The 21,065-nt window shown below is 43.0% G+C and overlaps 1 protein-coding gene across 1 annotated transcript in view; it reads right to left on the bottom strand.

The window, feature by feature from the left end:
* Window positions 1-15,280, bottom strand: part of LOC124681399 — a 32,883-nt gene extending 17,603 nt beyond the window's left edge. Inside the window, exons 1-6 of the mRNA XM_047216324.1 lie at window positions 15,191-15,280; window positions 13,554-13,725; window positions 13,078-13,297; window positions 12,851-12,980; window positions 9,955-10,020; window positions 9,808-9,918 (exon numbers count right to left, since the gene is read on the bottom strand). Of these exons, the coding sequence (XP_047072280.1) occupies window positions 9,808-9,918; window positions 9,955-10,020; window positions 12,851-12,980; window positions 13,078-13,297; window positions 13,554-13,725; window positions 15,191-15,280 (789 nt within the window). The remainder of the gene's footprint in view (window positions 1-9,807; window positions 9,919-9,954; window positions 10,021-12,850; window positions 12,981-13,077; window positions 13,298-13,553; window positions 13,726-15,190) is intronic.
* Window positions 15,281-21,065: the final 5,785 nt, after the last annotated feature.

The raw sequence follows: 21,065 nt of genomic DNA, 5'->3' as shown, positions 1-21,065 counted from the left end.
GATTATGGTACCAAGAGCTGAGAAGTTGTCTTAGAAAAACTTACATGTTTTTCGTAGTAGATGAACCTCCAGGGGATGAACCAGACGACTACACCGATGAAGAGGACAAGAGGCTATATAACCTCCGACTAAAGTTAGAATCAGTTATCCGACATGCGATGCTGAGCACCAGTGGCGGAGCCACACTATGGCTGTGTAGTCATATGACTACACAGTTTTCCACTTGCATCTGTAGAAATTAGGCAGAAAATTACGAAAAAATCATCTAATTACATGTATTTGACTGCACAACTTTAAACTGACTACACAAAGTTGACGTCCTGCCTCCGCCACTGCTGAGCACCATGGCCCCTGGGCTAAGGGTGTTCTATGCCAACACCAAAGCCATTTACATATCATTGCACTCAAGTCATGTTCAGGGCTGAGGTTAGAAAGGCAACGTATGAGTGTCTAGATGCATTTCTATCAACGAAGTTGGGGGAATGTGGCCACATTGAGATGCACCTAAGGAATAAGCATAGGATTCAAAATAACTTGGTGGATACTTGGGGTTAACCAATGACAGAGCATTGTTCTATGGACGAAGTATTTTGATCACTGCCTTTAAGCTGTAAGGAATTTGTTGAGGACTACTTCGTGAAAGAGAAAGTGTTCACCTTTCATGAAGCCTTGGCAAATATACGAGCTCTGAGGGTAGAACCATTAGGAGGAGAAGTTGTCGACGAAATCAAAATCAGAAATGATGGAGAAGGTATATATTTGATATATGCAACATACATATTATTCCTTACCAACGCTTATTACGGAATGCAAAGTATTTGATACTTGTACTATTTTGCTTGAAAGCAGCACCTACCGCTTAAGGACCCGCCATGGGGAGAGAAGGTGACGTGAGTGTTTGAAGGCATACAAAATGTTGATGGCCTACGTCACTCTCCCACTACATTTATCAACGAACCTTAGTTATTTCAATTAGAATAAAAGTTGTAATCGTTATAAGTGAACTTTTATTAGTATGTTTTGTATATCGCGAGAAAAGTCATTCATATGTAATAAAGACAAGTTCGGTGTCCGCCTTTTATGAATAAAGTCTTTGTGTTCACACATGTTATATTAATTATTCTTATTAGGATCATGTTGATAATTTGACATTTATAAGCTGCTGCTGAATAGTGCCGAAAGATATCCAACTTAATTCATTATAAAATAACACTATCGTTCAGTTCATACAAAGGAGTTGTGTCTGTTCATATTCGATGAAACACATAAGTCAGTAGATGAATAATCTTATGAAAATTTTCTAAATGCCGCATGAATAAAACACCGCATCTATTAAATTGAATGCATTAAGTATTTTTGAATAAAAAATACATAAATGATGTATTAGTTAGACAAGTGATAGTGGAGATTAATATTGAAACAAAGTCAAGTTTTAGTGAATATAAATATTCACCAAAATAAGACACATAAATCTGAAGAAGGATTTGACGGGATCAAATCTAATTCAGAAATAAAGAAGGATATAAACTAAAACAAGAAAGACAAGTCGCCGCCGATTGGAACAAAGTGATAATTTTTTGAGCTATATTTCAGCGCCACAAATTTGCGAAAAGTTGTTTTTCAAAATATGATACGATACATCAAGAAGTTGATATAATCAAAGTGTTGGAAAGAATCTGTTAGCAAGTTTCCGATACTACATAAATAATTATTCATGAATAAAATTAAAGTCTAATACTCAATTGATAAATAAATCATTGCAAGATACATAAAGTTGTGGAATTACAGGATAATCCTGAAATTAAAAATGAACCAAGTTTTTTGTGACGTATTCTTCATGAATTATGAATTATGAATACAACAACCACTGAGCTAAATTAGCAAAATTGGTATTGCACAATTTGACAAGTATTTTAAGAGAAAAATCATCTTCTCAAATAAATACGACGTGGAAAAAGTAAAACTAAAACAAGGTAATTGAACCTTACCTCAGTATATCAGAGTAGCGCAATGGAAGTTATCCATAGCAACGCTCAATAATAAAGAGGTGGATAATTGATAATGATCAAAGGATCCATAGTTTTGCTAAAATAAAAGTGGGATTCAAGAATTAATTATGTCACGTAGCGGAATATATTCCTGATCCATTTGTCTTAATGGAAAGGATGAACCTACAAATTACAACGAAACGATGATGGACCTAAATGCAAAAGATGACTGAAGAGTCATGAAATCAAGATTTGAATATCATTTGGATTGCAATGTATCAAGATACATGATCTTATTAAGTATAAGAATAGTTAAGATCTTCTATGAGAGAAGAACATGCAATTTGTAAAATACAAGCAAGTTCAATTTTCCATAAGATATGGTTTGGGAAAAATTGTAAGAGTATTTGAGTCGATGGGTTTTATAGAATTGGCAGACATAACAATTATGAGAATTGATGTGATGATTAACGAACCGTGACCATTTGAAAATGGCAAGAGTTGTAAATGTACAACAGACAGGATTCATAAATCATATGAGTGCTAGTATATCGCAAGAGGAATTATAAATTTTGATGAGTTGATCAAAAGGAATTTTGCATTTATCCAAAATAAAGTTTAAACATGCGTTTTGCATAAATTTGAGTGGTAGCTAAATAGTTACCCTAAAAAAAATTAGCATGTTATGACATGTTTTTTGAGTGGGAGCTATGTGTGAAACTCGTTGTTATATATGGAACATATTTTGAGTGGGAGCTGCCCGAGAAATTCCATCATATATGTGATGACATATTTGAGTGGAAGGTTTTGAATAAAGGACTATTCAATATGCTAATGACATGTTGAATGCCAAAAAGGGTACCATGGTTAGAGAAGTAATATTAAAAGAACTACAAGATCTATTGAGATAGATAAAGGTTTTAATCATAAAGTCAAACAAATTGTCCTTAGAATAGAATTTTGAAAGAGTTCAAAAGTGATAAGCAAAGAAAGTAGTTTTCTGGCTTATAATATAATGGGGCACAAACATCGAAATGTTTCACATTACATATTCAGGGAAGAACATGGTGATGTTCAAGATATTAAAATGTAATGGTTAAATGATAGAAAATGATGTGTCACATCATCTATGCCCAAGACATAGAGTTCTAAAAATACACTATGAAAAGTAAAATGACGAAATGCGATCCTAATTCTTATTAAAAATGTTTTGAAGTATTCTCTGAGAAAACTGAACATAAAATTAAGGTGATAATTCCGAAATCCTGAAGGATAGTAGAACTAAATATGTTGCACTAGTACATGTTTCGAACACTAACCTAAAGAATTAGGAAGATCCCGAATGAATGGGGTATATAAAATGGTTGAGCATCCAGTGCACTCCCATTAAGATCTATATTGATGAAAAGGCTGAGAAAATTGAATTTTCACCAAAAATGTATACTTCCAAGTATTCATGAAAAATAAAGTAAACTTCAGTTTCACTGAACCAAACGCCTTAATGGAATAAAAACCAAGTGATACGGAAAAGGAATGTTTCACTTAATGAGCCAAAGATGATAATTAGATTATCACTTTAATGGAATAATGTCAAACAAGGTGACATTATGAATTTGCAAAGAATATATGAATATAAGGATTCAGGACACTAAAATAACCTTCTACACGAGCGAAGAAAATCATAAACACTTAAGAGTAAGTCGTTATGATGGAATGACAAAAATAGGTGCATTATGTGTACTCTAGGGCAAGTGGGAGACTATAGAAATTAGTGCTCTAGAGACAAGTAATAAAGTTATTTATTGTGAAAAGTTTATAAAGAGTTTCGTGCCATGCTATAACTGTATTAAGCGAAAACATTAATACACGTGTGATATTGTAAACAAACAAAGAGTCCCTCCTAAAAGCACTTATGTGCATAACTGGTTCATTGTGGTCAATAATTGATCGAAAATTTCTCGATCATGTACATACACGTCATTGACAATGGGATCATATCAATTGGTTGTGTATGATGGACATGCCCAAAACATAAATACCGTAACACGATCAAGTCACATTGAAGTTCAATGTTACGATGTTTATTAAAGGGCAAAGTAACTTAATCCTTAGACCGTGAGATCATATCTACTTGTGATATTCGGAGGTTGCTTTGTCCTCATCAACCATCACACCGTAAAAGGGTGATCATAAAGGTGTAGCTTAGTATTCCAACGGAATGGTTGAGGCGTATGGATCAAGAGCGGGATTTGTTCGTCCACGTGAATTTAGATACATAGGGCCCTCTCGGTGAGATTACATCCATAAAGCTGTGCAGCTTATGACTAGGTCATGGGGATGGAATCACACGTGAACAAGTTGAAATAGCATTGTTGGAAACAAGACCAAACTAGGTATTATGGTACCCATGATCATGTCTGAGACGAGTGCTGGTATCGTATGAATAAAAGTAATAAGACTCGATGCGATGGTTCAAACGACGATCATATCTTCATGGAATGCATAGAGATCATTATGGTTATCAAGAATCCCCTAGTGAACGTATTGACTGACGACGTTGTCCCAGATCATGACTATGACAAACCCGAACCGTGGGGTAACACACTTAAGGGTTCGACGAAACTATAGATGATTTTGGATCCATCCGAGTTAAGAGAGATATCCAGTACATGTTTTGATTGAATAAATATGTAGAAATATATTGAATTAAATAAAATATGATTTTTTATTTTAATTAAATGGACACTTCTATTTTATTAGACCCCTGGAGGAGCCAAATAAAAAAGAAAAAGGAAAAAATAAAAGAAAAAAAGGGGGAAGGGGAGCCGGCCCACCCTTGAGACTGGTTCAGCCAAGGAGAGGGCGCGCGGGTGCTTGCACGAGCAAAGCTCGGCCGGCCGCCCCCTCCCCTGGTTGCCTCCTTTTTTGTCCCACCTTGCCCCTTGGAAACCATAGTGCCTCCCTTGCCCCCTATATATAGTGGGGCTTTTGGGGCAAATCAACACACATAAAAATAGGAAAAATCTCTCCCTAATTACCTACACGCGAGCGCTGCCAGATCCAGAAGATCTACTTCCGCAACTTAGCTGGATCTGAGTCAGGAGCGTCGTTGAGCACCGTACGTGTGTGAATCTACTAGGTGTTGCACTTGCATCACTTGACACCGGGAGGACTTCTACACAAGCTTGAGATCGATGTCGCTCGTTGGACTACATCAACCACGTTCTAGTGGAATGTTAACTACTATGGGTCTACGAGGGTATGTCACCGATATCTTATCCCTTGATACATCACTACATGGATAGATCTTTGGCTCATAGGGTTTATTAAGTTAGATTTTTTGTTTTATGCTGCGAATCCCTTTCACGTTCATGGACATCCATATGGGCTAGAACTTGCCCATGGCGCGGGGTGTGGTTTTTCGTTATGTGGGTGTGGAGTGTGTGGCAATTGCGTCTTGCAATGGCATGGACAAAACGCAGGCATTGCCAATAAATGATGGATCTGACCTCCAACTCATTGATGCTGGCGTGGAAGCCCAACACAACCCGTTAGCACTGGTGTGTTCAGGGAGAAGTGGGTGGCATTAATTGCGGTGCGGAAGGTTACAATGTCGCTGCCCGCCAGAAGTAGTACTGAAGACGAAGCGGATGCAGACGCTGCTAGGCAGGCCTGAGCCGGCATAGGGAGGACACTCACGTGGCCTACGGCAAGTCAACAACAACGCATTTTCTAGGTTGCAAATGGGTTGCCACGGACATGATGATCCATTCGTGCCGGGCCGCGGGAGATGTCCTTACTCTCAATGATCGGTTCAATAGTTTGCTTACCTTCAACCTTCCTTTTGTGCTCTACGGACACTCCTTTTCCAGCCCTAATCTGAATATGGTAGCATACAAGCTAGCTAGAAACTCTTTTGATTATGGCTCATCTAATATGTGGAATGATAAGCCGCCAAAATGACTAATGTAACACTTAACGATTTTTCTAACTAGGGAACATACACCCTAGGGAATCGTTCTGTACAACACAGTTATTAGCATCTTTTTCCTATAGGTGACGAATATCCAACAACAATTAAGGAATCTTTTCCATGATTTGGAAATTATTATTTTTCTCTTAGATCTTTAATCCAAATGATGATCTGTTTTCACCGTTCATTTCATATTGATGAGGGATTTAAAACAAGATCTCATCTTAATATGTTTGACGATTTTTTTTCAAACTCCAGTTGCCAGGTTATAATAATGTAGTTTCTAGGTTAATAGTTAAGAGTTACCAAATACTAAGTTTTACATTTATTTTTTGTATAGAAATGATCCACATATTCAGCGGGCAAGCATTCGATCAACTCTAGTTTTTGTTCAAAAATCTGATAATATTATCCTGGTAATCAACTTTGGCAAACCTGGTGACCAATTGAATTTAATCTGGCAACTAGGCTTGGAAAAAGGTACCAAAATATATTAACATGAGTTCTAGTTTGGAAGATCTCATCACGAAACACCTAACTGTGAAAACAGATCTGAAATTTGACTTATGGTTCAAGATATAAAGCATTTTAAAGTTTGAAAAATAAAATAAATCTTATGTGTGTGGAGTGGATGCCCTTACTAGCACAGTCCAAAAGTTATTTGATATTGATAAGGTGCGGCCAAATGGCTTTGCCTAAAAAAATGCCTTTCACCATTTCTTCCGCTAATCATGAGTATGGTCACCAATGGCGTTCTGATTATACACAAACAATTCAAAATTAAAATAGAATATTCTATGGAGAGGATTATCATTTTCATAGAAGAGAAAGGGAAAAGGGGGTGTGACATTCATATATAGGCCTACAACACATGCAAAGTCCCAAAATAGGCACCCATCAATCTTTTACAATTCTTAGTACATATGTGTCATTAGAGGCATATATAAGAAATACTTTAGTTCGCTCCTCAAGAATTATCACCGAACCAATGAAACCACCTTAACCGATTAAAGCTAGGGATTGTATGTATGACTGATGGACGTCCCGTTTGGAACAAAGGAAACAGTAGTACATAAGGGGCCTTTTAATGCTCGCATGGCACAAGGAAGATCTTTCCATGCATGATGCAGAAGAACGGACGCCCACCAATTCAACGTGTCCACACAGTTCGGGCAATCCACTACATGGGTACAACGCGCATAGTTGTATTTTATGGACTGTAACTAATGTGGTCAGACGTAAATGGGTCCCTCATATTGGTATACCTGTTGCGGTCCAAGAAAAGCTCCATGGATATTACATCGTTGAATCAAGAGTTGGGCCACACAAAGCATCCAATGGCCCGTGGATCCGACGTTTATGACAAGAATAATGCTTATAAAGGAAAGTACGCACCATTGTAACCTACTTGGACACGAGAACCACGAAAAGGAGAAGATTCTCTGCTGCAGATATTCTCCCCCCGTGACCTAACCTCTCCCCCCGCGCCGGCGGCGCCGCGCCGCGCCGGGGCCCAGCCGCCGGAGCCCTCCCCTCGTCCTCCCTAGGGCGCCCCTCCCCCGCCGCCGTCGCTGGAAGCGCTGCCGGGAAATGTCCTGCGGCATGGCGGCGGCGGCCGTTCCTCTCGCCCCCACGACCGGAGGGCATGGTGGTGGCGTCCGGCTAGGCTTCTCCTTCATGCGGCGACGCAGGGAGGCGACGGCCATGGCGTTGATCTACATGCGGCGGCCGGGCGACGGCTGTGAAGATCGGGTCCGATCTTGGTCCGTTTGGGCCCGGGCGGGCGTCGATCTGCATGTCGTTCCTCTGCCTCCTCGGCAGTGAGGCGTTTCGTGGGCATCTCCCGCGTCATGAGGAAACCTGGGGCAGCAGCCCCCGGCATGGTGGTGGTGGTCATCTTCTTCGTCGGAGGTGGTCGACCAGGCTGGTAGTCCTGTGTGGGGGATCATGGGATCTCACACAGGTCTCCGGCAATGGTGATCTAGTCCGAGATGTCATGGCAGCCGGTGAAAACTGAGCCTCGACCTCGGTCTTGGCGGATGATGGCGGCGTCGGTCGACGTCGTTACCTTGTCGAAGGCGTCATCTTTGCCCGTCTTGGCACTACACTCGGCGAGTTGGGGATGCACGGCTGCCGGTGAAAACCATGCTCCGACCTCGGTTGGCAGATGATGGCGACGTGTCGCGCCGCTACCTTCTTGAAGGCATCGTCATCACAGTCTGCGGTCTCTTACTCGTGCTGCTCTGGGGGAAACCCTAGGTCCGGGTCTCCCGGATCGGATGATGGCGGCGCGCCCTGCGTCGTTCTACCTCTTGGGGCATCATTTTTGGAGCAGCTGCTGGATGTTGGCGGATGTCGGTGGAGTGGTATTCATCTACCACATTGTTGGCGCTGAGTCTCAGTGGCATGGTGTTGCTGGGTATCGACGATAAATGCGGGATGATGTATGCGTGCAGGATGGTGGAGCCGTCTGGCGTCATGGTGGCATCGACGGCAGGTCTTGCAAGGTTAATGCGATGATCTCTCTTGAAGATGGAGTCGAGGAAGACGGCGGGAGCAACTTCTGTGGCGCGTGCGTTGTTGTGCGTTGAGAGTCTGCTCGACTCGATGTGCTTCTCATCTGCTATTGGGCGGTTTTGGGAAGGCATTTAGTTTTTTGGATGATGTGAGTTGGTGTATTGTCACCCTCTTCATCCGACTGTAGGTATAGTAAGGTTGCTTCGAGTTTGATCTTTTGTATTGTTCTTGTAAGGTTTTGTGAATAATCCTTTTGGATGCAGAAGCTGGAGCGATATTTCCGCATTTCGAAAAAAAACCTGGACACGAGAACCTGATACCTAGCTTCCTCTATAAAATCCAGGAGGGGTCACTAAGCGAGGAAGACACAAGAAAGACGCGCTTCAAACCCTAGCTATGCTAGATCGAGACCACCTTCGCATTCTCGGTGACTCCATGTGACCATCATCATCATCATAATACAGGCAAGACGTAGGGTTTCTCTATCAGAGGTCTCAAGCTGGGTAAAACCTCGTTTGTCCCATGTGTGTTGTGCGTGTACACCATCGAAACCACCATCACGCTTCTTAGCGAAAACTCAAGTCCATCACGGATGTGCATTGCTGTGGTTTACCGCACGTTAGTAACATTAACTTCGCACACGGCTCATTCTAAAATTAGTGTCAACATATATGCCCACCATCGCAAACGGTTAGCAAATTATTGACGGTGTGTAATTTTTTTTCGACATTTCCTTTAATGTTCTTGTCTCGTTTCCTTCTACTCATCCTAAACGCTAATAAATTAAAATCCAAGTGTAGGAAACTTTCAGGAGGTTGCCTCATGGTATTCCACTGACGCGTGTAGCCTCTTTTCCTTCCTCCCGCGTGCCACATAAGCTCCGCTGCAAGTCTGCTTCCTCGGACGTGCTACATAAATCTCTGTGCCACCGACAATTCCGCTTCCTTTGCCGCGTTACATAAAGCCCCACACCGCTGCCCTCTTGGCACACACCGCCACTACGGTAGACACATAACACTTCGGCATGGTGATGGTAATGACCGGCCATTTTAGCCGTGGGTAAAGGCTTATTATGTACTAATGAAAAATTGAGGTTGTTCTTAGGATAAGATTCTTAAAAAGCCACATAGAAGATGATGACGAGGGACTATTAATATTTTGTACTCCCAATTCATAGAAGTGTGTATTAAATTTGTCTAAAGTTAGATACATGTATACAATATTTATGTATAGATACATATGGACTTAAATAAATTTAAGACATTTTTTGTGAATGGAGAAAGTATTAGGAACAAGGATTATCCAGATCTGCGGACTTTAGGAGCTTACCTGGCCAACTGTAGATTCCGTAGCTTTGCTAATTTGGCAGTCAGCATCTTCCACATTAGTGATATCACGTAGTATTTCATCTATAAATGGTCGTCTGAAGGGGTCATTTTCCTTGCAACGTAGCCCAATTTCAATGCATTTAGTCACTTGCTGGTAACTCAAGGATGTTTCCTTCCCTGATTTCCTCAATCTGTGCCTCCATCTTCTTAGTACCTGTCGTTCAGCAAAGTTAATTTAGGATGATAGTGGGATACCTGCTCTATTGCCTGAGCACATCATTCCAGAATATATATATATGCAAAATAGTGGGCTACCCGCATGGCTAGCTATGCACGCTCATCCAGCCGTAGGATGTGCTATAGGGAGCATGAAATGGAAGAGCAAGAGTATGGAAATTCTAACGGAGATTCCAAACTCCCGTTGCATCGAGAGCATATTTGTTGCCATCCATCACACCTTTGCATGTCTGTCTTAACCCGTGTGGAAATCAAAGTGCAAATCAAATGCATGTTTAGACGTCATCCACTCCATTCGGCACAAGCAGCTGCCATATACCAACCATTTTTATCAGGCGAAGTGTCTAGCCATTTTCTTTCTATCGCCCTGCTCACAGTTCTATGAGGCTGCTCAGTCTGGCATCCAAACGAAAATGCATCTAGCATACGAGTTGCAAGCAGAGCTATGAAATAGTGGTTTGGTTTCTGTTAGAATAACACGACCATCAAATCTCGTAGTTATATCATCATCGATATTCTTTTATCTTGAAGGAAATATTCCGTCGCATGATGTTCCACACGATGCAGGTCATGCTCAGGTACGGTGCATTCTGAAGAAGCAAGTGGATCTAGGCTTTGCTCGTGTTCTTGTATTACGGATATTCACTTAATTTAGCATAATATTTTCTCTCATATTCGATATTCTACATGCGTGCATGTGTGTGTGCAAGGAGAAGATGAGCGGAGATACGTCGACAGCGATTACTGACTTCACGACCTCTAACTCCCAATGGTTGGAGTGATCACGGGCGCCACCAATGACATCGGCAAGGCGACCACCAAGGACTTTCTCAGGACCGGTGCCAACGAGATCCTCGCCGACTTCGAGGACAACCTTGGCCGCGCCGTCAACGCCCAACTCGGATAGGACGCCTCTTACGCCCGCTGCAACCTGACCGACGAGGCCTAGATCGCCGCTGCAGTCAACCTCGCGGTGCCGTGCCATGGCTGGCTCGAAGTCATGTACTACCATGTCGGGGTCTCCGGGCCCAAGGCCACGGACTCCATCGCATCCCTCGACCTCGCAGACTAAGAAGACATCATGGCGGCTAACGTCCGGTGACTCCGGTCCTTGCTCGTTTGGACCAGGCGTGCGGCGCGCGTGATGGTACCTCACCAGGTCAGCTGCATCCTCTGGACAACCAGCACGGCGCGCGTTGGGGATCGTCCCGGGGTATCACCCTATGTAATGTATTTCCAAGGCTGCACTCATCGGCGTTGTGCGGGCCATGGCCGGGAAGCTGGGGCGTCATGGTGTGCGCGAGAACACCATCTCGTCGTACGTTGTGTAGTAGTGGTGTCTTGTGGACTGGGATAGTACTCTGCTTCAAGATTTACTTTGGTGCATGAACCATTTTGTAATGCTTTAAATTTACATGATAATCCATCTGTAAATTCGTACTTTTTTTCTGCGTGTATGTTGTACGGCTACCAATTATTTGTCATTTTTTGTAGCAATCCTTGAATGTATTTAGTATCAGTTGCTGGAGATTTTAGCATGGGGTCTGTTTTGATCCGAAACAAATAAAATGGAGTTTCTCAAGCTTTCATCAGGATGACAGATCGAAATGCACGGCGCACTAGTAGAAAGACGGACAGTAAAACAACCAGATTACATTTTTACGAGCAACACGATGTGCAAAACAGGAGTCACAACATGTACATTGTGGGTTAGTAGTTTTCGCAATGCAAAAAACCCATCAATTCTACCTGAAATAGACCAACCATGAAACTGGATGTACAACACATGTGCATTGTCGACACGTACGAATTATCTGGAAAATGGCTAAACGAACAGTTCTACCACCAGGTCAATGAGCAATGTTCGGGTGAGGAGTAATTTCGATGCAATTTTCGTTGTACATATGCATGGATCATTGTCTTGCATATTTCGTTACTCCTACCAGCTATAGTGAGCAGCAAGTTGGTAAAAATACAAATGGGCACCGACAGCACCTTCAAAGGCATGCAAATGCCAACTCTTTCCATTATAGACATGGCAAAACAAACGATAGTTTCAAACGTAGTTTCAGTGGTAATACCATTCTCCTTGCTAAGTCGTTTTCGTTGCTACAGCTAGCACCACAACAGATACCTAACGTTTCTAAACGGCACCATATCAACCGTGAAAGCATCCCCTAGCCAGCTATTGACATCTTGGCCCATTGAAACATTCTGCTCTCTATATCATGCGGTCAAGAGGGGGTGCATAGCTAGCCATGCGGGTAGCAAATCCGCGTCGATATATATATATATATATATATATATATATATATATATATATATATATATATATATATATATTACTCAAACTAGTCATTCTGCGGTAAGATTGAATTGGCCTCACTCATCTGATATTGCCCCTGTATAGGTTGTTATCGTGGTAGCAATAGGCATCAGATGTTGTAGGAATTATGTTTGGTTTTAATGTTATATTTACAATGTCTGGTACAAACACGCGTAATATCTGGTACGAATCATGGTTTAGTGTAAATTTGAGCTAAGTGGAGTATTAGTTATTGGAAATACTATGACAAGACTAAATTTGAATATAATATAACTCTCCAACTTATTTTCTGTTTCGATGGGGACTATAATTTTCTTCCAATAAATGATATCCAAAACTCCACTGCAGTATGCATATCAAGTAAAAGTACTTAGCAGGAAAGTTTTAGTGTGAGAGGGTGGTGTTCATGTTCAGATAAAGCAAGACAAACACTCAGACTGTGCACTGGAGTCAATGCAACACTTTGAAATCGAGCACTTACTGCATTATACTTATCATGTGCGATGTCCTTATATCCCGTCACCAGTTCAATGATAATAACCCCCAAGCTGTATATGTCAGATCTTACTGACATCCACCCAGCATGCAGGTATTCGGGAGCCATATATCCACTGCATGCAAATACGATGGTTTGATGCATTATGAAATAAAGAGAACACAATGTAGGAGATATCCAAAAACAATAGCCAGTTTTGATGCATAGCTTACAATGATCCGCAGCGGGCTTCACTCATGGTTTTAGACTTCCCATCCAGTCTTGATAAACCAAAATCAGTAACCTTTGCTACCATATTATCGTCTAGTAAAATGTTGTCTGGTTTTAGATCCATATGGATAATATGCTTTTCCATGTGCAGATAATTCATAGCCTGGCAAATGTCTTTGATTAATTTATAGCGCGTGCCCCACTCAAGTCCCCTCAATTCGTCTGTAAATAAAAGATTATTAAGGAGGTATGAATACTTATTTAATTATCAATTCCATCGTATTAGAATATTGTTACTCCTCAACAATGCTGACGTCAAAAGTAGAAGCAAAAGATAGTAAGATAAATAGGTAAAAAAATGGCCTGCATCAGATGCAACAAATCATACCGGTGATATGTTTTTGTAAACTTCCATTGCTGATATACTCGAAACATAGTAATCTTTCTCTTATCTCAGCATAAATATGTGTTTTAACACCTTCAATTTTTATTGCTGTCTGATCTGTAGTAGCACAATAACCGAGAAATCGCACTATGTTATGATGGTTAACATTCAACAGGCTGTCCACTTCACGATAAAATAGCTTCTCATCGATTGTGTGGTTGTTCAGAATCCTCTTGACTGCAACAACCCCGTTTGGGAGGATGCCCTACAGGTTTAACGATTATAGATTATTTAGCCCCTAAGGATAAGTGCAGAATGAGATAATTACATATGCACAACCAAAATAATTCTAGTTTAGTGATATACCCACCAAAGTATTTGGAATAGTTCATTTTAAGAATTTTTTATATCATAACGGTGTAGAGGCACCCCAATTGCAGAGTATCAATCCACTCCCTTTTCTTAAAATGCTAAGATAATATCCTCTGCGGAATTCGACAAAAACAGTTCTAAACACAAATATTGAAAACTATAATATGTATACATTGTTTAACGAAGTTTGTTCTATTATATATAAGAATATACATGCTTCTGTGTTGTACAAAAGAGGTAACTGTTTGCACCGCTGGTTGCATTTTGAACGCTTGTTTTTTTACTGCACACAAATAGACATATGTTTTGCTAGAATATTTCATTTTAACCATTCATCACATGATGTATGTCTGTGAATATATATGAAATAACAGCTTGAATACACATTTGAGGTCAGGCAATATGTTGCTACGTTGAGACATTTACATGCTATATGAATAAGATAAAATAGTAAATTTTACTTTATAAACTGTTGCAAATCCACCATGGCCGATTTCACGCTCTTCAGAGAAATGTTCGGTGATGTTCTTCAAATATGCAAAAGGTAGATTTGTTGGTTCTTCTGTTCCGTCTAGTATACGCTCCAGCAAGTCATGATCCATATTTGTTTCGCTATCTGTTACACCACACATTTTGAGATTTTTAACTAGGAAGAAATACTTCTGTTCTTAATAAAGCACAGCTGAATTGATACAGGGCAGCAAAAACGACCGACCGACAACTGCATTAGTCATTTTGCCAACAGCGTTGCAATTGTACCACAAAGTTGTTCTGCAGTACGTCTTGCTTACCAAAGAATACGGTGACAACGGCAATCTAAGTCTGACATGATTTTGTTCAAGTCAAAAACCATTAATTATTTTGTTCATGTAAAAGTAAATCCCAAATAGTGGGATCTAGCATTTAGGCAAGGATGTGCATACCTACTAGGGAGCCGGGACTAAGTCTGTCCTGTGTGCTGCCTGTAGGTGGACTGCTAGCCCTAAATTTGAATTGCTATGCAGATCTCCAACGTCGTGATGAAACCCTGCATACAAAAAAGATTCAAAAGATTGCCTGAAAAGGAACACAAAAATATGCTTGTCGAACTGAGATGATAATACTTATCAAATTGATGGATACAAAATAACAGGGTGCATCTCATGTATACTCTACTCAAAGTGTCGGCAATCAATCTGTAGAAGTATTTGACAGGGAGCTGGCATACTGACTTGGAGAATCCGTAGAGAGATGCAGTTAGCGGCCAAAGAAACATGGAATGGAGTCGACTGGAGGGGCAGGGAAAGTGGAGACTGAATCCACCTACCAGGTGACATATATATACAAGCCCCCCTTGTTCACCCCATCTTTTAACCTACCTGTGAAATGAAAATATTCAAAGGGCTTAGCTCAAATCCTTTGAGTCTTGTTATCTTATCCCCCAGCGACCCGTCCTCATACACGCGCATCCCAACGCAACACTCACCTTTCCATCTGGAAAAAACAAAACAAAGAACACTCGCCTTTTTTACTCTGGCCCCCAGACAGACGGCACGAGAGGGCCAGTAACCACGGTTGGGGGCATTATTATAAAATAATAGGGTACTCCCTTCATTCTCCATTTGCTAATGTAAAATGTTTTAGTTTTTCTGTAGATTCATCTACTTTGGTATCTATCTAATCTATTTTTAGTGTGTATTATTCACTTAATATGATGTATATCTCGTCCACTTTAAAATATCTAAAATGTCTTATATTTGTAAAACAGAGGAAGTACATCATATCTTATTTCATTCGGTGCGAAAGGGTGACCTGAATCTTCGTTCAAATGACATAGATGATGCCACTCTGTAGAGAACGAGTGGTTTAGCGGCCCGAGGTCGAACGTCTCCATTTTGGTCCGTGCGAGTAGAAAATGGTTAAAACCTTAGGCTAAAGGCGTGAGCAAAGTGACTGGTCTATTCACGCGAGTAAAATACATGATGCGTATCTAAACTCGGCTGCCTTGCCCGGCTCCATCACCACATTCAAGAATACGCGAAATACGATAACTAAATACGGCAGGTTGTCCCATCGACAATCACCGCGTGTCGACGCGCGGTGTATTGTGGCCGTTGGCGCGCATTTGGGCCCACTGTCAGTCACGGGAGGGTATTGCGTCGAAGATTGGAGAAGGCTGAGGGGTAAAATACTAAACCAGCACAACTACCCTATATCCCCATCTCCGCTCGAAATTCCCATCTTTTTAAAACAGAACCCTAGACCGAGATTTTGCTGGCGGCGCAATTTTTCCATCGAAGTTCTCGTCGCGGGTCGTCGTAGGTGGCCTCGATGTCTGCGTCAAGCTCTGTCCGCTCTTCGCTGTTCCGTCGTCGTGCGCCCTGCATTCCCCATGTTGCATGCCCCGGATGCAGCCTCATCGTGAAGCGGTACGTCTCCGTCACCGACGACCACAACGGTTGGGTATTCTACGAGTGCAAAAACCATGTGGTAAGCAATAAATGTGGCTTCTGTGTGCTGCATGTCTTTAATTTTATTCGATTTTATTGAATCTCTGCCAGTCTCTAGCTCAAGCTTCAATGCATGTTCACCCAAGTTTGGATTTTGATGTTGAGGGCTTGTAATCTGACAGAGTGGCTGCAACTTTTGGCACTGGGAGCTGGAATACGTTGAGTATCTGTGTGAGTATAATTTTCTGATAGGTGATGAAGCTATTGATACCTATTGATGGCCAGACGAGACGAAGGAAGCATTGGAGCTAAGGAACAAAGAAAGAGAAGTAACAATGCCAGGCAATGACTAGCTAGTGATGGAGAAGTTGGTGTCAATGCTTGATCTGTTTACTGAAGCAATCTTTTTTCTGAAAGTTGTAGTAGGGCTCTTAGGTGTGGTCTTTGTGTTGCTTATTCAGAAGAAGTGAAGATGCATATGTGTTATGATGTAATGGGTCTAATTTCTGTTTGTTTAATGGTCTATGTGACAAGGGATTAACTTATCAATGCCTACGGGTTGTAGACTAGGGTTTAGTTGGAAGAAGAGGGCAAGTAGATCTCGAAGGTTTCAGCCGAAAAGTACTCGACGATTATGAAAACTAGGGTTCGAGAGACAATGATTCGATGCTTTCTTTGTCCCTCGACTCCCCCTTATATAGGAGGTGGAGCCGAGGGATTCGTATTGTACAAGTTACAGAGTCCGGGAGGGTTTCCAACTCATCCCACAAGATTACAAACATCATCTCCTAATACAACTCTAACTTTCCTTAATATCAACTTTGGGCTTCCGATTCTTCTTATTCTTCGAGTCGTGGGCCTTCAGTAAACCCCGGGTACTATCTTCGGCAAGCCCATTGGGGATGCCTATGTCGATAGCTCCCGAGATTTTGCTTGAATCGTAGAGTCAGGGAAAATCTCCACTGTTTATATTTACTCGACAACTTTAAACTTCTCTATATTTCTTCATATGAATTTCTATATTGTACAGGGATAATGGTAGTTGGGGCTAGTTCATCTGACGGATCAGGTACTAGTTAACTGCTCTAGTGGCAATCCGCAAAAACCTACTTCAAGATCACGTCCCCGGACATGATCTCGGGATACTGGTGTAAACTTCGACAGGTGCCGCTTAAGGTCTTACCATTCTGTCGAGTCCCAGTCATATTTATCGGGTACCTAACGCGTCCGTTAGGATTTTTCTTCGTATCTGTTGATACGGATAAAAGTAGCAAACCGACGTCAGAGACGGCGCCACGCCACTCAGAACGGATCTGGGGTCTTACCTTCGCAAAGTTTTGCGGCATTCAGAAATTGTTCGCAACTTTGGCGTTGAGAATATATTGTCGAGTGCTTATTCGGCTGTTGGAATGGCACATTTTATTGAGTCAACGGATGACTTATATTGCTCTCCCGATGGGAGTATATGTAGAGTTACTTTATAACTCGAAATATACTCTCTTGTTCTTCTATCTTTCTTTTTATAATTTCATCGGGCACGCGAACAGCGTTCCCGATGGGAGTAGCCCCCGAGGCTACAGCCAAGGACTTGTGCTTGGGTGTAGGCTCCACGCCTTATGCCGCTATATTTTCTTTTTCTCCCGATATTTTCAAATCTCTCGGGTGCGCGAACAGCGCTCCCGATGGGAGTAGCCCCCGAGGCTATGAACAAATATTTGTATTTGATCATAGGCTCCCACCATTTCTATTTTGTCTTTCTCGAATTTTTCAATTTTCCAAAGTACCCCCCGAGCATTTGATCATAAACTTGTATTTGATCAAAAGCTCTCCAATATCTTTTGCTGTCGCCTTTTTTATGAAAATGTTGATTCGAAATTTTCCTTGCTGAAGTGACATCATTGCTGACGATAACAACGACCACTGTTCCTGGAAATCGCGAGATGTTCTCTCTCGCTGCCTTGCGGGCCCAAATTACGCATCACATTGACACGTCGTGCAGGTGGGGGACACACGTCCTCCGCTTTTCCTGGCGCTCGCACTGTAACGCCTGTAGGGTGAAATTACTTTTTTACCCCTGTTCCATATGTACATCATCTACCGCACACTTTTTCGATCCAACGGTTCGCCGTTTCGCCGCACCTATATTTAAGGTCTTCATCTTCTTCCTCCAGCACTTTCGCTCGCGCCGCTTCCCTGCTCTCCTCTGCAAAAATCCCCTCTTGCGCTCCATAACTCCCTGAGCTCAAACACTCTCACACTGTGTTCCTGCACCATTGTTGATGCCACTGCGCAGATTGACCAGGCACAGCACTCCTGAATCCAAGATGGCTTCCGTAGATCTTGGGAGCGCTGAGTGGGAGAGATCCAAAATCTCGACCCAAGACATCAACCTCCTGAAGAAGCTGGAAATCAGCAAGAAACCGAAGGCGCTGTGCTTCCCAGTCGAAGAGAGCTACCCAACCCCTCCAATGGAGTATCGGGTTAGTTTCGTCGATCATCTCATCCGTGGCCTCTCTGCCCCCGTTCACCCTTTTCTTCGGGGGTTGCTTTTTGTTTATAGACTGCAACTTCATCACCTCACACCCAACTCTATCCTCCATATTTCCATTTTCATCACTCTTTGTGAATCCTTCCTCGGCGTCCAGCCTAACTGGGCGTTGTGGAAGCGTATCTTTTTCTGCCGCCGCAATGGCTCTGCCAATGTCGCTTATAACATAGGCGGCGTTGTTATCTCCGTTCGCCCCGATGTTGATTACTTCGATGTCAAATTCCCTGACTCAGTTCAAGGATGGCGCAAAAAATGGCTATACATTCATGAGGAAAATCATGGATGTGCTGAAGACAACATCCCTCCCTTTGATGGTGCCGAAAAAATCTACCGCCGCCGTTCCTGGGATGCAGAAGCTACCGAGAAAGAAAAAACGGCGATGGAAGCATTGATGACCCGCATCCGCGAACTGCAAAACACCCGCGGCCAAGAACTATCGGGTATCCAGATCACGACTTATTTCCTTAGAATCAGAGTGCAGCCTCTGCAGGCTCGCAAAAATCCCCTCTCGGAAGTATGTCGGCGACAAGGATGTGGATCGCTCTGTCGGTGGATTTACCGGTCAAGGACTTAGAAAAGCTTGTCCGATAAATTTCCTCCCTCAGCAAAAAAGATCCTGTCCCATCTTCTTGTCGAGTAAAACCATATAGCGCCGCCAATGCGCTCCCCAAGGTAACTTTTTATCGACTCTCTATTTTTGTTTGGCAACTTGTGCATAACTCTTTCATTGACATCCCTCTTTGCTTTATACAGAACCATCCAGATATTGTCTCTCTTCCTCCCCTTCCTGAAGGTGGGGAAGTCGAAGAACGAGCCATTATCGATGATGATAACCAAGATGCTCCTGGCACTGATAGTGAACCCGCAGGTTCTCGAAAATCTGCGGGATCTTCTGAAAAGGAGGCTGAATCCGAGGGTACCACCTCGGCACACTCTCCTCCTCCTGCTGTGACGTGGGCATTACCCTTCGGGTAACCAATGTTGCTCTACCCTGCACGGTCCAACTGGAGGCCCATGAAGGTACCCGGTGACAAGATGGGCCACTAGGGCGGTGCGGCGGAAGATTACTTGGAGAACAAGGCAGAGAAGAAGCCGAACAAGGAAAGATTGGAGATAGATCTACTGTAAACCTACTCGTACTCGATTAGACCTCTCGGGACCTGGCCACCTATATAAAGGCCAGGAGAGGGGCTATCGAGGGACACAATCAACCTTAGCAAGATTAGCCAACGGAAGCTTAGAACTAGGTTACCCTAGCAACTAGCATCTCGACGAGATTACGGCCGAACTATTCGGCACCCCATTGTAACCTGTTTTCATCATAATCAAGAACAGACAGGCAGGACGTAAGGGTTTTACCTCATCGAGGGCCCCGAACCTGGGTAAATCGCTCTCCCCGCTTGTCTGTGTACCGATGTCTCGTGTCAGCCTGCAGGATTCCATCAACCCTAAGCCCCTATCGGAGGGCATTGCCGAGGAGCACCCTCGACAATTGGGGCCGTCTGTGGGAACCCTGTCGGCACAAGGCAGGGCATCGGCAGATCCGATCATGACGCCGGCGGCTTCGCCGGCAGCTTCATCAGCAGCTTCGTCGACACCATCGTCACCAATCCTGGGAAGCCCGATTCGATTCGGCTCCTACGAGTTTACTCCACACAGCGATTCCTCCCGCTCGAACTTCTCAGATCTACAAGGGAACATGGAGATGACCTTCGGCAGCGTCCACTACAACGTCAACGCAGAGGGAATCCTTCGATTGCTGGAATCCCCACCTCCGGATCGACGGGTTCAAGCGCGTCACTCGATCTGTCGGCTGGGCTGATGGGATCGACGTGCTCACCCGTGCCCTCGACTCCCCGCTCGGTGTCCTCCATGTCGGTAGGGTCGGATGACTCCTCATCCTCGAAACTAACTTCGTACTACTGCCTGAACTGCGACACCAGGCACGGGCTGGGATCAAGCGACACGCCGTTCATCTGCAACGCCCAGTATTCATCGGGAGAGGACAGTATCGACAACATCATCCAGGGAACCACCCGAAGAACGGCACACCATCAGGTTTATGTCGCCAATAACACGGGAAACGCAAGGCGCAGAGGAGACGAGGACCATACCCCCCGTTCCAGTAGAAGGGCAAGTTTTGAAAACAGCGCCAGCAACCGCGACAGCGATTACACCATCGCGGATGAGGAGTGGGCGGCAGCAAGGGCAGCAGTACTCAACAACACGCCGCTCCCCGCAGGAACTTCGGTTGGA

The sequence above is a fragment of the Lolium rigidum genome, unplaced genomic scaffold, assembly GCF_022539505.1.
Source record: "Lolium rigidum isolate FL_2022 unplaced genomic scaffold, APGP_CSIRO_Lrig_0.1 contig_41757_1, whole genome shotgun sequence".
Classification (NCBI taxonomy): Eukaryota; Viridiplantae; Streptophyta; class Magnoliopsida; order Poales; family Poaceae; genus Lolium; species Lolium rigidum.
This window is presented reverse-complemented; position numbering and strand designations above follow the sequence as displayed.